This window comes from Oncorhynchus keta, chromosome 9 (assembly GCF_023373465.1).
Source record: "Oncorhynchus keta strain PuntledgeMale-10-30-2019 chromosome 9, Oket_V2, whole genome shotgun sequence".
Taxonomy (NCBI): Eukaryota; Metazoa; Chordata; class Actinopteri; order Salmoniformes; family Salmonidae; genus Oncorhynchus; species Oncorhynchus keta.
In genome coordinates, this window is record NC_068429.1 from 16,435,958 (window position 1) to 16,452,151 (window position 16,194).

The following is a 16,194-nucleotide window of genomic DNA, read 5'->3' on the forward strand; positions in this document are numbered from 1 at the left end:
GTATTTGATTAACTTTTTATTTAAAAGGTATGGATTTCAGCAAACAAAGAAAGCCAGAGAAAAAAAAAATAGATACACGGTAAGGGTTTAAGAATTTACAATTTTGAAGTATCGATTATACAGCGACTCAAAGAATGTTGGAGGTTTACTCCAAAAACTCTAGGCTCCACTCAACTCCGCAGAAGAAATCAGCATGGAGTTGAGATACTTGGCTAATTTCTAAATAGTTTGGACTGTGCAATATAACTAATTTATTCAATTGTTATGGAAAGGTTTGTGAACGTGCGCAGCATCTTACATCAAGCTGACCCTTGTGATCAAGCAGCCAAACACTTTCTAGAACTGGATATGTGATAACATCCTAACAAAGAGTTATTTGTACATCACCCAAGAAATAAGAGCGACAACCTGATTAATACCGTACTTTATTTTCCCTCTTTAGAAGAAAGCTATTTCTGAACATTTTCTACATCAACCCGGGAGAGCACTTTGATGCGTTTGGGCATGGCCACAATAATCTCCACCCCTGCCCTTTTTCTCTTCCCTGTGGGGGTGGTAACTGTTTTGACGCTAGCATCCTTCTGAACCAGCATGGCCTCACTCTGAGCCTGGAGAACGTCCAGTTTCTGCCTGAGCTCCCGTAGGTGGTCAATGTCGTTGATCCCGCTCACATTCTCCATGATGGATTTGAGTTTGACCACACACTCCCTCTGCAGTTCCTCCTTTTGCAGTTCCTCCCTCTCCCGCAGACCCTGTGAAGCCTGTGGGGCCACCCACTGTGTTTGTATGCTATGCAGTTGTAACTGTGGAGTTTGCACCAGTGGCACTGTTTCTTCAGGCCCATCCCACTGAAGAGAGACTGGGGAAGCTGGTGAGAGATGCATTAGACCATTGAGGGCTTCCTCTATCTCCTCTGTTGTGGTGTGAGTGGTCTGTGAATGCAGCGTGAGCAGAGGGTGGTCCCTGTATTTGGGACACAGGTGCTCCCAGGTCCAATTAGGCTCAGACCTGAAGACGTGACAGAAGTGTTCACAGGGCAGGCGCTGGTCCCTCCACACCTCACACTCACAGGAGGGCCAGGTGGACTCTGACCCGAAGCTGACCGAGTAGGACCGCGCTGCCGTGGTCTCTGCCCGACTCTTCACCCGGAAGGTGCCGTCGGCGGTGTCGCTGGCCTGCTCCACCACGATGTCGGGGTCTTGCAGGGCCGCAGACATGTTGTCCATCACCAGGGCCACCACACTCCAAGGGCGATGCCACAGGAACGGAGGCACAGTGGGGTTGAGGTTGTACTCGCCAGAGGACTGGCTGTTGAGGTCTGTGTACCTGGAGGTTCAGGGAGTGTAGCAGGTTTTGACTGACCAAACATCAAAACACTTACATTAAAGGGGAATTACACTCCAAAATAAAAGTTTACAAAAGTAGTCAAATGTCAAGATGAGTCCACATCCTACATCTTAACCCCAATGCAGAAGATAAGCACTGTAAATTATATGGTGTATGGCATAAATTTAGCAGATATGTCAACAGAAGATCACTTTTGACAGCAAATACTATTCTAAATGACATTGAATCCTATTCTAAAACAAACTTACCTTTGGTGCATCTGTGGGAAGTAGTCGTCAACAAGAAACTGTAGCATTTGGCTCAGGGTGTCTTTTTTATGGACCTTCATGTTATTATGTGTGAAAAAGTCGCTCTGCATTTCCAGACCTCCGTTCACCATAGACACAAAGTTGACAATATCAACCCTCACAGCGTTCGCCCATCTCTGAATGAACAAAAACAAGAGCATGTAGCTAACTCTGTATGCGCCATCATTAGACTAGGATGCACATTATGGACCTATAGCTAGCATATTATGGATCTATAGCTAGATACTGTATCACGGATTCAGCTAGCAAAAACATAACACACTTGCTACTGCTACTTCTACAGATTGTCTACATACAGTAGGTGTGGTTTAAACATGCTGTCTGCTTCAGGATGAAAGCACCTCTAAGCACAGGTCTGAGATCTGCTTTCTGTCTAACCACCCTGACCTTCATTAATACGCAGGTTATGACACAGCAGTCCAGGACCTGACCCCATTGCCCCTATGATTTCAGTAATTGACATGTGCACTACAAACCTTCTCCTCTGACAGCCACTTGTTAGTGAACCAGTTCTTGAAAAGTTGTCTCTTTTCCAACCAGATGGGGCTCTGCTGTAGTAGTTCTACTGCCCCCTGGTGTTGCTCTCTGGTAAGGGCACCAGCGATGGCCTTCATCATATCAAAGATCCCCTCCTGGTTGGTGATGGCTCGGGACCGGTTGCTCAGCCACTTGGTCCAGGTCCTCTCCCGCAGGTGATCGCTGAAGACTGCCTGAGCACCTGAGATTGGAATGAGAAACAGTCCGTAATTAGCTAATTCTAACCCCAATGTTCTAGTATTTAGAGATTGTAACAGATTAAACATTTTCTTGACCAACAGGTCTTTTCAAAAGAAAATCCTGAAACTCACAGCCAACAGTGCTGAGAGCACATTATGAAGCTAACTTGCTTTTCCCACCTCATAGCTAACATTAAAACCTCACCACTGTTCACCTGTGAATGCTGCCTCCACCGCCTTCATCTCCACAGGGCAGTGTTCAGTGAGGATGTAGGCTGGGCTCCAGCCCCGGTTCCACTGCCTGAACACCCCCAGCGCCTCTCCCAAGGCTTCGGCGCTCCTCGACTGCACGACAAACAGGCCCACCGGCGCCACGCTCACATTGGTGCGCACGCACAGGAAGAAGAGTGGCAGGGGGAAGCGCGTCCTCTTATAGGCCGCGTCCAGGAAGCACACCTCCTTGCCATACTGCCTAAGCAGCTGCCGCTGCCAGTCCGTCTGGTAGCAGAGCAACAGGTTCTCGACCTCTGATTGAACCCTAAGCAGGAAGTTGATTCTAGGAGCTTCTGCCTTCCAATTCTCTGCCAAGGTCTAAGAGGAGGGGGGGGGTTGTTATGATTAATAGCTGAGGTGAAACTTTTGCGTCCTTTCAATTATTTCAGTGCTAACCAAACTCCTTTTTGCGCCAGCGTGAGCTTTATATATGGTTGTGCACCTTGACTTTTGCGATAACATGTCTGTCTTATTCTAAACCACAGCAGTGATATTCCCATGAACTTAAACAACCCCAATGACGTGTCATGAAGTAATATTTATCTGTGCTCTGTTACATCACACACATGTATTAATTCACCACAACAAGTGTGTAGAAGTTTCAGACTACATACTTTCTAAAAAGCAGTTCCAGAATGAGGGGTGCTTTAGCTTTGCTGGTGTTGCTGTTCTGTCTGGGGAATGGGCTCAGGGAGAGAGTGTTGGGGTCCGAGAGAATGACACCACTCAACCCAGTTGTTGTTGTAGATTTACATAATAATGGCCAGCATCTACTGTCAACAAGTAGGGTGGCAGGTAGCCTAGCGGTTAATAGCGTTGGGCCAGTAATAGAAAGGTTGCCGGTTAGAATCAGCCGACTTGGTGAAAAATCTGTCTGGATGAGAACGTCTGCTAAATTACTAAAATATAAATACAATTGCAATGGAGGCAATGACTATGTATACAATTCAGTGACTGCGTTTAGACAGGCAGCCCAGTTCGGATCTTTTTTTCCCTAATTGGTCATTTGACCAATCAGATTAGTTCTGAAAAAGATCTGATGTGTAAAGATCAATTAGTAAACACAACCTTTGTTGGTGGAGAAAGGAGTCTCTGGAAAGACTCCAGGATCTGGGCTGATGACAAACATTTTCAGTGGCTTTCTGCTCTTCCCATGTAAGGATAACGCACCACAAAGATGTTATGAATTTTCATTTTTCTTGAATCCATGGAAAACTCTGCATGTGCGTTCCTGAATTGTATGATAAAGCCTTGTCAAGTCTCTTTCTATCATGCACAGAAACAGGCACTAACACACAATCATCCAAACTGAAACTACAGACTGGGATTTGGGAAGCTATTCAATTGTCATTTCAATTCTTCAATTTTTTACCCATTGATTCTAGAAGAATATAACGTATAAATGCCTCATGTGCTCTGCACAACTGTCGGTTTATCCTTGATTTTGGGCATCAGGAGACTGAAAGCAATATATACTGAAAGCATGAATGTTGACATGCAGAATGTTTTGGGACTATATCAAAAAGACCAATGAAACAATAGTGAGTAAAATGACCCTTTAAACAAGTGTTTCAAAGAGGGTGGGTGACATGCATACAAACTGTTAATGAATTGCAGTGAAAACATACAGCTAACACCACCAGCCCCAATGGCCTTATCTCAGAAGACAATCCAAATATCTGATGAATAGGTGGGAATGATAGTGCAGCACAGCCTTCTCACCAGCAGGTTGACCAGGTCTATTTTACTGTAGTGTTCTTCCGCGATGACCTGAGCCATGACGGCATGGATGGTTTTCTCTGTGGGGAAGAAGCGCCTCAGCGGCGGCGGGGTCGTGTCTTGGAACAGCTCCGTCCGCACGTACTGGACCATCTGGTTCTTTACCTCCTTCACCTTCCTCACCCCCTGCTGCACCAACGCTCGGATGTAACCTTTGACCCTGTCGTCCATCTGATCTGCACCCTGAGGGAACGAGGAGAGTGGCTTTTTTTAAGTGGGGAGAAAATACCCCTAACTACTGTTACAGGGTCAGATACTTGTATTCCACAGGGAATTTTAAGAGCTCAAGGTTTTATTACATCTGTGTACCGAACAGACATACAGGCATAGACACTAGTTATGTAGCCTAAAGAGAGTCCAATGCAATAGATCCCATGGTCATAGTATAGTAATAACATAGTAATACCTTTCCAATAGGATGGCCCTTGTGGTCAGTGACACTGGGTATTTTGAGGAAATACTGTATCTTCCACTGCACTGAGGCTGGGTCTGTCTGGAGAGCTTGTTTGATGGAAATAGACATGACCCTCCTCAACCGTGATGTGTCCTTCTCCAACTGATGCAGTATGGAGCGAGCGCACACACACACACACAGATATAATTATGTATATTAGTCTGATGTGCATTCTAATGTTGACTGTGGTGCACGGTCACTGGAGTTACATAATAAACATAAACACAGTTTCACCCGTACCTTGAATCCAGGGAACTTCACAATGCGGCTGATTGTGAACACAGCAGGGCATGCTACTTTCTTGGTTTTCAGCAACAGGTTTCTTTTTTCCTTGCCATCTTTTGCCTGAAAGACCAAAATGAGTGGCAGGTGAGAATGGAATTGTTGAGATTGGTTGTGAACCCCACAACTACCTTGAAGCATTGATGAATTCAGGGTCATATTCATTATCATCAAGGACCATAACCACCCGAGCCACGGCATGTTCCCCCCGCTATCATCCAGAAGGCGAGGTCAGTACCGAGAGACTGAAAAACAGCTTCTATCTTAAGGCCATCAGACTGTTAAATAGCTATCACTAGCCGGCCTCCACCCAGTACCCTGACCTGTCACTGTCACTAGCCACCTACCACCCGGTTACTCAAACCTGCACCTTAGAGGCTACTGTCCTATGTTCATAGACATGGAATTACTGGTCACTTTAATAATGGAACACTGGTCACTAATAATGTTTAAATGCTGTTTTACTCATTTCATATGTAAACTCAGCAAAAAAAGAAACATCCCTTTTTCAGGACCCTGTCTTTCAAAGATAATTTGTAAAAATAACTTCACAGATCTTCATTGTAAAGGGTTTAAACACTGTTTCCCATGCTTGTTCAATGAACCATAAACAATTAATGAACATGCACCTGTGGAACGGTCATTAAGACACTAACAGCTTGGTAGGCAATAAAAGTCACAGTTGTGAAAACTTGGGACACTAAAGAGGCCTTTCTACTGACTCTGAAAAACACTAAAAGAAAGATGCCCAGGTTCCCTGCGCATGTGCATGAACGTGGCTTAGGCATGCTGCAAGGAGGCATGAGGACTGCAGATGTGGCCAGGGCAATAAATTAGAATGTCCGTACTGTGAGGCGCCTAAGACATCGCTACAGGGAGAAAGGACGGACAGCTGATCATCCTCGCAGTGGCAGACCACGTGTAACAACACCTGCACCGGATCGGTACATCCGAACATCACACCTGCGGGACAGGTACAGGATTGCAACAACTGCCCGAGTTACACAAGGAACGCACAATCCCTCCATCAGTGCTCAGACTGTCCACAATAGGCTGAGAGAGGCTGGACTGAGGGCTTGTAGGCCTGTTGTAAGGCAGGTTCTCACCAGACATCACCGGCAACAACGTTGCCTATGGGCACAAACCCACCGTCGCTGGACCAGACAGGACTGGCAAAAAGTGCTCTTCACTGACGAGTCGTGGTTTTGCCTCACCAGGGGTGAGAGTCGGATTCGCGTTTATCGTCGAAGGAATGAGTGTTACACCGAGGCCTGTACTCTGGAGCAGGATCGATTCACAGCATCATGCTGTGTGTCACAGCATCATCGGACTGAGCTTGTGGTCATTGCAGGCAATCTCAATGCTGTGTGTTACAGGGAAGACATCCTCCTCCCTCATGTGGTAGTCTTCCTGCAGGCTCATCCTGATATGACCCTCCAGCATGACAAAGCCACCAGCTATACTGCTCGTTCTGTGCATGATTTCCTGCAAGACAGGAATGTCAGTGTTCTGCCATGGCCAGCGAAGAGCCCGGATCTCAATCCCATTGAGCATGTCTGGGACCTGTTGGATCGGAGGGTGAAGGCTAGGGCCATTCCCCCCAGAAATGTCCGGGAACTTGCAGGTGCCTTGGTGGAATAGTGGGGTAACATCTCACAGCAAGAACTGGCATATCTGGTGCAGTCCATGAGGAGGAGATGCACTGTGGTACTTAATGCAGCTGGTGGCCACACCAGATACTGACTGTTACTTTTGATTTTGACCCCCCTTTGTTCAGGGACACATTATTCAATTTCTGTTAGTCACATGTCTGTGGAACTTGTTCAGTTTATGTCTCAGTTGTTATTTGTTATGTTCATACAAATGTTCATACATTTACACAAGTTAAGTTTGTTGAAAACAAATATACTGTATTCTAGTCAATGCCATCCTATTCAACTTTTGCTGTATATATACACTATTCTATCCTATGTATTCTACAAACTAAATATTCTATCCACATACTGTCCATAATGTCTATACATCACACACACACGCACGCACGCACGCACGCACGCACACACACACACACACGCACGCACGCACGCACGCACGCACGCACACACACACACAGTACCAGTGAAAAGTTTGGACACACCTACTCATTCCAGGGTTTTTCTTTATTTTTGCTATTTTCTACCATGTAGAACAATAGTGAAGACTTCAAAACTATGAAATAACACATATGGAATCATGTAGTAACCAAAAAGGTGTAAAATAAATCAAAATATAGTTTATATTTGAGGTTCTTCAAAGTTGTCACCCTTTGCCTTGATGATAGCTTTGCACACTCTTGGCATTCTCTCAACCAACTTCACCTGGAATGCTTTTCCAACAGTCTTGAAAGAGTTCCCACATATGCTGAGCACTTGTTGGCTGATTTTCCTTCATTCTGTGTTCCAACTCATCCCAAACCATCTCAATTGGGTTGAGGTCGGAGGATTGAGGAGGGCAAGTCATCTGATGCAGCACTCCATCACTCTCATTCTTGGTCAAATAGCCCTTATACAGCCTGGAGGTGTTTTGGGTCATTGTCCTGTTGAAAAACAGATGATAGTCCCACTAAGCGCAAATGAGATGGGATGGCGTATCGCTGCAGAATGCTGTGGTAGCCATGCTGGTTAAGTGTGCCTTGAATGATAAATAAATCACAGACAGTGTCACCAAAGCACCATCACACCTCCTCCTCCATGCTTCACAGTGGGAACCACACATGCGGAGATCATCCGTTCACCAACTACTACTCTCAAAAATCACAAATTTGGACTCATCAGACCAAAGGACAGATTTCCACAGGTCTAATGTCCATTGCTTGTGTTTCTTGGCCCAAGCAAGTCTCTTCTAATTGGTGTCCTTTAGTAGTGGTTTCTTTGAAGCAATTCGACCACGAAGGCCTGATTCACGCAGTCTCCTCTGAACAGTTGATGTTGAGATGTGTCTTTTGATCTCTGTTTGGGCTGCGATTTTTGAGGCTGGTAACTCTGAAAATGTTATCCTCTGCAGCAGAGGTAACTCTGGGTCTTCCTTTCTTGTGGCAGTCCTCATGAATGTCAAGAGTGTGCAAAGCTGTCATCAAGGGAAAGGGTGGCTACTTTGAAGAATTATCCAATATAAAATATATATTTTGATTTGTTTATCACTTTTTTGGTTACTACATGATTCAACGTGTTATATCATAGGTTTGATGTCTTCACTATTATTCTACAAGCTAAAGCAAAACCCTTGAATGAGTAGGTGTTTTCAAACTTTTGACTGGTACGATATATATATATATATATATATATATATATATATATACAGTGGGGCAAAAAAGTATTTAGTCAGCCACCAATTGTGCAAGTTCTCTCAATTAAAAAGATGAGAGGCCTGTAATTTTCATCATAGGTACACTTCAACTATGACAGACAAAATGAGAAAAAAAATCCAGAAAATCACATTGTAGGATTTTTAATGTATTGTGGAAGGACCACCAGAGGGCAGGCTGGGCTCATGGATAGTAGCCCAACAAGGCATGGGAGACAAGGTAACCAGAGGCAATTAAGCACAGCTGACGGTACTAATGACATACTCTCCTTCCCCTATAAGAGAGAGAATGGAACCAGCAGAGAGGGGGGAAAACTATCTCTGGAAGATGGCCACCGAGAGAGAGGAGCTATCCAGGAAGAACCACTAAGGCGGTGACAATCCTGTGACTTTTTGTTGTAGTTTAAAGATAATCCTATTGTGTTCCTGTTTCATCTGGAGAAGAAGATGTATGTTTTGCTTTGGAAGATTTTCATTGATTATGTTGGAGTGTTTGTGTTGACCAAATGCCCTCACTAGAGAACTGTGTTCAATCAAGAAAACCTACTCCTGACTCGTTTATTCCACCTTCCCGCTTTAGAGTGGCACCCAATTACTTGGTCCGCTCACAGTATTTATTTGCAAATTAAGGTGGAAAATAAGTATTTGGTCACCTTCAAACAAGCAAGATTTCTGGCTCTCACAGACCTGTAACTACTTCTTTAATTAAGAGGCTCCTCTGTCCTCCACTCGTTACCTGTATTAATGGCACCTGTTTGAACTTCTTATCAGTATAAAAGACGCCTGTCCACAACCTCAAACAGTCACACTCCATACTCCACTATGGCCAAGACCAAAGAGCTGTCAAAGGACACCAGAAACAAAATTGTAGACCTGCACCAGGCTGGGAAGACTGAATCTGCAATAGGTAAGCAGCTTGGTTTGAAGAAATCAACTGTGGGAGCAATTATTAGGAAATGGAAGACACTGACCACTGATAATCTCCCTCGATCTGGGGCTCCACGCAAGATCTCACCCCGTGGGGTCAAAATTATCACAAGAACGGTGAGCAAAAATCCCAGAAACACACGGGGGGACCTAGTGAATGACCTGCAGAGAGCTGGGACCAAAGTAACAAAGCCTACCATCAGTAACACACTACGCCGCCAGGGACTCAAATCCTGCAGTGCCAGACGTGTCCCCCTGCTTAAGCCAGTACATGTCCAGTCCCATCTGAAGTTTGCTAGAAAGCATTTGGATGATCCAGAAGAAGATTGGGAGAATGTCATATGGTCAGATGAAACCAAAATATAACTGTTTTGGTAAAAACTCAACTCGTCGTATTTGGAGGATAAAGAATGCTGAGTTGCATCCAAAGAACACTATACCTACTGTGAAGCATGGGGGTGGAAACATCATGCTTTGGGGCTGTTTTTCTGCAAAGGGACCAGGACGACTGATCCGTGTAAAGGAAAAAATGAATGGGGCCATGTATCGTGAGATTCCATCAGCAAGGGCAATGAAGATAAAATGTGGCTGGGTCTTTCAGCATGACAATGATCCCAAACACACCGCCCGGGCAACGAAAGAGTGGCTTCGTAAGAAGCATTTCAAGGTCCTAGAGTGGCCTAGCCAGTCTCCAGATCTCAACCCCTGTCACGAATCCCGAAGATGGTGCCTCTTCCTGTTCGGGCGGCGCTCGGCAGTCGTCGTCGCCGGCCTATTAGCTGCCATCGATTCCCTTTCCTTTTGTTTCTGTTAATTGGGTCTAATTGGTTCCACCTGTTTTGAGTTAGTTTTGTTTGTAGGCTATTTAAGGGCACTAGGCCCGCTGTGTATTGTGCGGGCTTGTTCTCTGTTTATTGGTGTTGGTGTACTAGTGTGATCTCTATTTTTCCGGACAGATTTGTCCTGTGTATTTAGGACGGGTTGTTTCATGCGCCCTTGTGTTTTGCGTGTCCGTGTCTCCGCTGTATTTGGAATAAAAGATCCACGTACGGAATTACCTGCTCTCTGCGCTTGACTCCTCCACTCACCCTTCATAGAAGTCATAACAACCCCATAGAAAATCTTTGGAGGTAGTTGAAAGTCTGTGTTGCCCAGCAAGAGCCCCAAAACATCACTGCTCTAGAGGAGATCTGCATGGAGGAATGGGCCAAAATACCAGCAACAATGTGTGAAAACCTTGTGAAGACTTACAAAAAACTTTTGACCTCTGTCATTGCCAACAAAGGGTATATAACAAAGTATTGAGAAAAACTTTTGTTATTGACCAAATACTTATTTTCCACCATAATTTGCACATAAATTCATTAAAAATCCTACAATGTGATTTTCTGGATTTTTTTTCTCATTTTGTCTGTCATAGTTGAAGTGTACCTATGATGAAAATTACAGGCCTCTCTCTTCTTTTTAAGTGGGAGAACTTGCACAATTGGTGTCTGACTAAATACTTTTTTGCCCCACTGTATATATATACACACACACACATGTTTGGTGTCACTTAGAAATGTCCTTGTTGTTGGAGGAAAAACATTTTTTTGTCAATTAAAATAACATCAAATTGATCAGAATATAGTGTAGACATTGTTAATGTTGTAAATGACTATTGTAGCTGGAAACAGCAGATTTTTTAATAGTACCCGCAAAACACCAGTCTCAACGTCAACAGTGAAGAGGCAACTCTGGGATGCTGGCCATCTAGGCAGAGTTGTTAAGAAAAAGCCATATCTCAGAATAGGCCAATAAAAAGAAAAGAGGAACTCTGCCTAGAAGGTTAGCATCCCGGAGTCGCCTCTTCACTGTTGATGTTGAGACTGGTGTTTTGCGGGTACTATTTAATGAAGCAGCCAGTTAAGGACTTGTGAGGCATCGGTTTCTCAAACTAAACGCTCTAATGTACTTGTCCTCTTGTTCACCGGGGCCTCCCACTCCTCTTTCTATTCTGGTTAGAGCCACTTTGCTCTGTTCTGTGAAGGGAGTAGTACACAGTGTTGTACGAGATCTTCAGTTTGTTGGCAATTTCTCGCATGGAATAGCCTTCATTTCTCAGAACAAGAATAGACGGACGAGTTTCAGATGAAAGTTCTTTGTTTCTGGCCATTTTAAGCCTGTAATCGAACCCACAAATGCTGATGCTCCAGATACCTGACTAGTCTAAAGGCCCGTTTTATTGCTTCTTTAATCATAACAGTTTTCAGGTGTGCTAACATAATTGCAAAAGGGTTTTCTAATGATCAACTAGCCTTTTAAAATTATACACTTGGATTAGCTAACACAATGTCCCATTGGAAACCAGGAGTGGCGGTTGCTGATAATTGGCCTCTGTACGCCTACGTAGATATTCCATTTAAAAAATCTGCCGTTTCCAGCTACAATAGTCATTTACAGCATTAACAATGTCTACACTGTATTTCTGATCAATTTGATGTTATTTTAATGGACAAAAAAGTGCTTTTCTTTCAAAACCAAGGACATATCTAAGTGACCCCAAACTTTTGAATGGAAGTGTATACACACACACACACACTCCGGACTCCGACATTGCTTGTCCTAATATTTATATATTTCTTAATTCCATACTTTTACTTTTAGATTTGTGCATATTGTTGTTAAATATTACTGCACTGTTGGAGCTAGGAACACAAGCATTTCGCTACACCTGCAATAACATCTGCTAAATATGTGTATTTGACCAATAAAATGTTATTTGATTAGGCACCATATGGAAGAAAATGTACTGAAATAAGGTGGGACAACCTGAACTCCAATAAGAAAAGCTCCTTTCCTTTTTCCATTGCACAATGTTTTGAAAAGTTTTGCTATGATGTGTCCTAATGAATTTGATCCAGGTTCAGATGCACAATACGTCCTAATCATTTACATGGAACACTTAAAAGCCGTTTCAGAATATCATAGATATTAGCACCCTTTGATCCTGAAGTTCCTGCCTCTTCTTGATTCCACACTTTGCCCGGCCCCTGTGGCATCCCATTAGCTTGTGTCCGATGAACACAAACGGTACACCGTCAAAGGGGATACAGGGAGTACCCTTGCCGTACTTCCATTCCCAGTATAGCCTGTTCTTGTGGTCCTGTGGTTTCCAACCTGTTTAGCAGAACACATTGAAAGAGCCATGAGTCCAGGGGTGTATTCATTAGTCGGATTCTGTTGCAAACCGTTTTGCAATGGAAATCGTTTACAGTCTAGGTACCAACCTAAGCTTACAGAGCAAACAGAACAAAACAGGGAGGGACCTACCTGAATTTGTCATATAGAAACGTGTTTTATTTTGCAAAACATTTTATGTATGGAGTAAACGGTTTCTGACTAATGAACACACCCCAGTAGTTTGCATAATATACATCACTAGCTACATAAGAATAATAATCAATCAATTAGTATAGTAGTATCAGTAGCTAAATAGTATAGAAGGGCTAAAAGATAGCAGTAGCTTGATCAATGCAAGTTTGCTCCAGAACACTCAAAAGATTTTTTATAACTAACCCAAGATAAGACTAGAGCCTGTCGTTTCCAATAGGAGCAAATGAATCATAGTGAGCAGAAGAAGCAAGGAGGTGGGCAGAGCCAAGCACGAGCTACTGAGATCCTATTGGCGCATTGATTTGCATATCTCATTTAGAGAACGACTACTCTGTGAAGTACCCTTGTACTCCTAAACAACGTATATTTTTTAAACGTTGGCAAAGGGCGAAGTTTACAAAACACAGTCCACTCTGTTACAGATTATACTTCTGAAAGAACTGTATAAAGATCAAATGTTTCATCGATGAGAAAATTTGCAGAATTTGGGCGAAAATCCATCTCGCTCCATTTTCTCTCACTGCCGGCCACTGGGATTCCTCTCATCACCATATTTGGTAGAGAGTAAACGCCAACAGGATGCATCACATATATACATCCGGTGAAATGTCTGTCTCATTGTTATATATGTGACGCTCTTTAGCTTGCTAGCTAGCTTACCTTGGTCATTGAAGCGCTTGTCCACACGGTAAGAAATATATTTCACACAGGTTGACTCTTCGACGTGTGAGATATGCTTATTGACCTCTTCAATTGTTTCAAAGACCGCTTCGTTGCTCATTTTTGATTATTATCTGTTACCAACGCAGAGAAACAGTCATGTAAACATTCAAATAATGTACCTAGCTAGCTAAGTACCAGCACAGAGTTTCTAAACCCAGAGGTACAACATCGCGAGGCTTCTGGTAACGTTTGCGAGACCGATCAGGCCGGGGGTTGTGGTTTGAGACGTCAATGCGCAGTTCGGCGCGAGACGCCTTTAGACCCGCGGACGTGTTTTTACCATAGAGAATGATAAGAGGCCAGCCAACAAGCCATTTTAGCATGGGCATGCTGTCGCTATAATGGCACAGATATAAAGCTGAGTCCTATTTATCTCTATGCTTTCCACCAAAGATGTATGTATGTATGTGTGTGTGTGTATGTATGTATGTATGTATATGTGTATATGTGTATGTATGTATGTATATATATGTATGTATGTATGTATATATATATATGTATGTATATATATATATGTATGTATATATATGTATGTATATGTATGTATATATATGTATGTATGTATATATATGTATGTATGCATGTATATGTATATATGTATGTATGTATATGTATGTATGTATATATATGTATGTATGTATGTATGTATATGTATATATATATATATATGTGTATATATATGTATGTGTGTATGTGTGTATATGTATATATACGTATATATACATGTGTATATGTATATATACGTATATATACATGTGTATATGTATATATACGTATATATATATGTGTGTATATGTGTATATATATATATGTGTATATATATATGTATATGTATGTATATATATGTATATATATATGTATATGTATGTATATATATGTATATATGTATATGTATGTATGTATATATATATGTGTATATGTATGTATATATATATGTGTATATGTATGTATATATATATGTGTATATGTATGTATATATATATATGTGTATATGTATATATACGTATATATACATGTGTATATGTATATATACGTATATATACATGTGTATATGTATATATACGTATATATACATGTGTATATGTATATATACGTATATATACATGTGTATATGTATATATACGTATATATACATGTGTATATGTATATATACGTATATATACATGTGTATATGTATATATACGTATATATACATGTGTATATGTATATATACGTATATATACATGTGTATATGTATATATACGTATATATACATGTGTATATGTATATATACGTATATATACATGTGTATATGTATATATACGTATATATACATGTGTATATGTATATATACGTATATATACATGTGTATATGTATATATACGTATATATACATGTGTATATGTATATATACGTATATATACATGTGTATATGTATATATACGTATATATACGTATATATACATGTGTATATATACGTATATATACATGTGTATATATACGTATATATACATGTGTATATGTATATATACGTATATATACATGTGTATATGTATATATACGTGTGTATATGTATATATACGTATATATACGTGTGTATATGTATATATACGTATATATACGTGTGTATACGTATATATACGTATATATACATGTGTATACGTATATATACGTATATATACATGTGTATACGTATATATACATATATATATATGTATACATATGTATATGTATACACATATATATATATATATGTATACATATATATATGTATATGTATACACATATATATATGTATACATATATATATGTATATGTATACACATATATATATGTGTGTATATATATATATATGATTTTAAAAAGAAATAAAAAGTTGTAAATGGCACCTTTGTTTAACTAGGCAAGTCGGTTAAGAACAAATTCTTATTTACAATGCTCCGCCCTATGGGACTCAAAATCACGGCTGGATGTGATGCAGCCTGGATTCGAACAGTTGCAAAATGTAGTGATAGCCCTCCATCTTCAAGATCCTTTTTACCCTGTACAAATCTCCCACTTTTCCACCACCAAAGCACCCCCAGACCATGACATTGCCTCCACCATGCTTGACAGATGGCGGCAAGCACTCTTCCAGCATCCTTTCATTGTCTCACAAATGTTCTTTGTCATCCAAACACCTCAAACTTAGATTCGTCTTTCCGTAAAACCTTTGTCCAATCTTCCTCTGTCCAGTGTCTGTGTTCTTTTGCCCATCTTAATATTTTCTTTTTATTGGCCAGTCTGAGATATGGATTTTTCTTTGCAACTCTGCCTAGATGGCCAGCATCCCGGAGTCGCCTCTTTACTGTTGATGTTGAGACTGGTGTTTTGCGGGTACTATTTAATGAAGCTGCCAGTTGAGGACTTGTGAGGCATCTGTTTCTCAACCTAGACAATAATATACTTGTCCTCTTGCTCAGTTGTGCACCAGGGCCTCCCACTCTTTCTATTCTGGTTAGGGCCAGTTTGCGCTATTCTGTGAAGGGAGTATTACAAGATCTTCAGTTTCTTGGCAATTTCTCACGTGGAATAGCCTTAATTTCTCAGAACAAGAATAGCCTTTTAAAATGAGAAACTTGGATTAGCTAATACAACATGCCCTTGGAACACAGGAGTGATGGTTGCTGATAATGGGCCTTTGTACACC

At 41.5% G+C, this 16,194-nt stretch overlaps 2 protein-coding genes across 2 annotated transcripts in view; one reads left to right on the forward strand and one right to left on the reverse strand.

Moving 5' to 3' along the window:
- Position 1: 1 nt before the first annotated feature.
- Positions 2-13,718, reverse strand: LOC118387359 (uncharacterized). The gene is made up of 9 exons (XM_035775636.2): positions 13,464-13,718; positions 12,409-12,587; positions 5,118-5,222; positions 4,830-4,979; positions 4,367-4,606; positions 2,587-2,962; positions 2,132-2,373; positions 1,596-1,771; positions 2-1,326 (listed from the first exon to the last, which is right to left on the reverse strand). Exons 1-9 carry the CDS (start codon positions 13,582-13,584, stop codon positions 450-452), a joined length of 2,466 nt encoding a protein of 821 aa, XP_035631529.1. The 5' UTR covers positions 13,585-13,718; the 3' UTR covers positions 2-449.
- The window catches only part of LOC118387363 (DNL-type zinc finger protein), a 61,949-nt gene continuing 59,186 nt past the window's right edge, over positions 13,432-16,194 (forward strand). Inside the window, exon 1 of the transcript XR_008142832.1 lies at positions 13,432-13,491. The gene's annotated coding sequence lies outside the window, so the exon portion shown is untranslated. The remainder of the gene's footprint in view (positions 13,492-16,194) is intronic.

What these genes read in the sequence shown, in the direction of transcription:
- LOC118387359 (XM_035775636.2), bottom strand. Translation starts at nt 13,584, where the DNA reads ATGAGCAACGAAGCGGTCTTTGAAACAATTGAAGAGGTCAATAAGCAT. An exon ending in CAAGCGCTTCAATGACCAAG is followed by an intron (nt 12,588 to 13,463) that starts GTAAGCTAGCTA and finishes TCTGCTAAACAG; the next exon opens with GTTGGAAACCACAGGACCAC. An exon ending in AGGAACTTCAGGATCAAAGG is followed by an intron (nt 5,223 to 12,408) that starts GTGCTAATATCT and finishes TTGGTCTTTCAG; the next exon opens with GCAAAAGATGGCAAGGAAAA.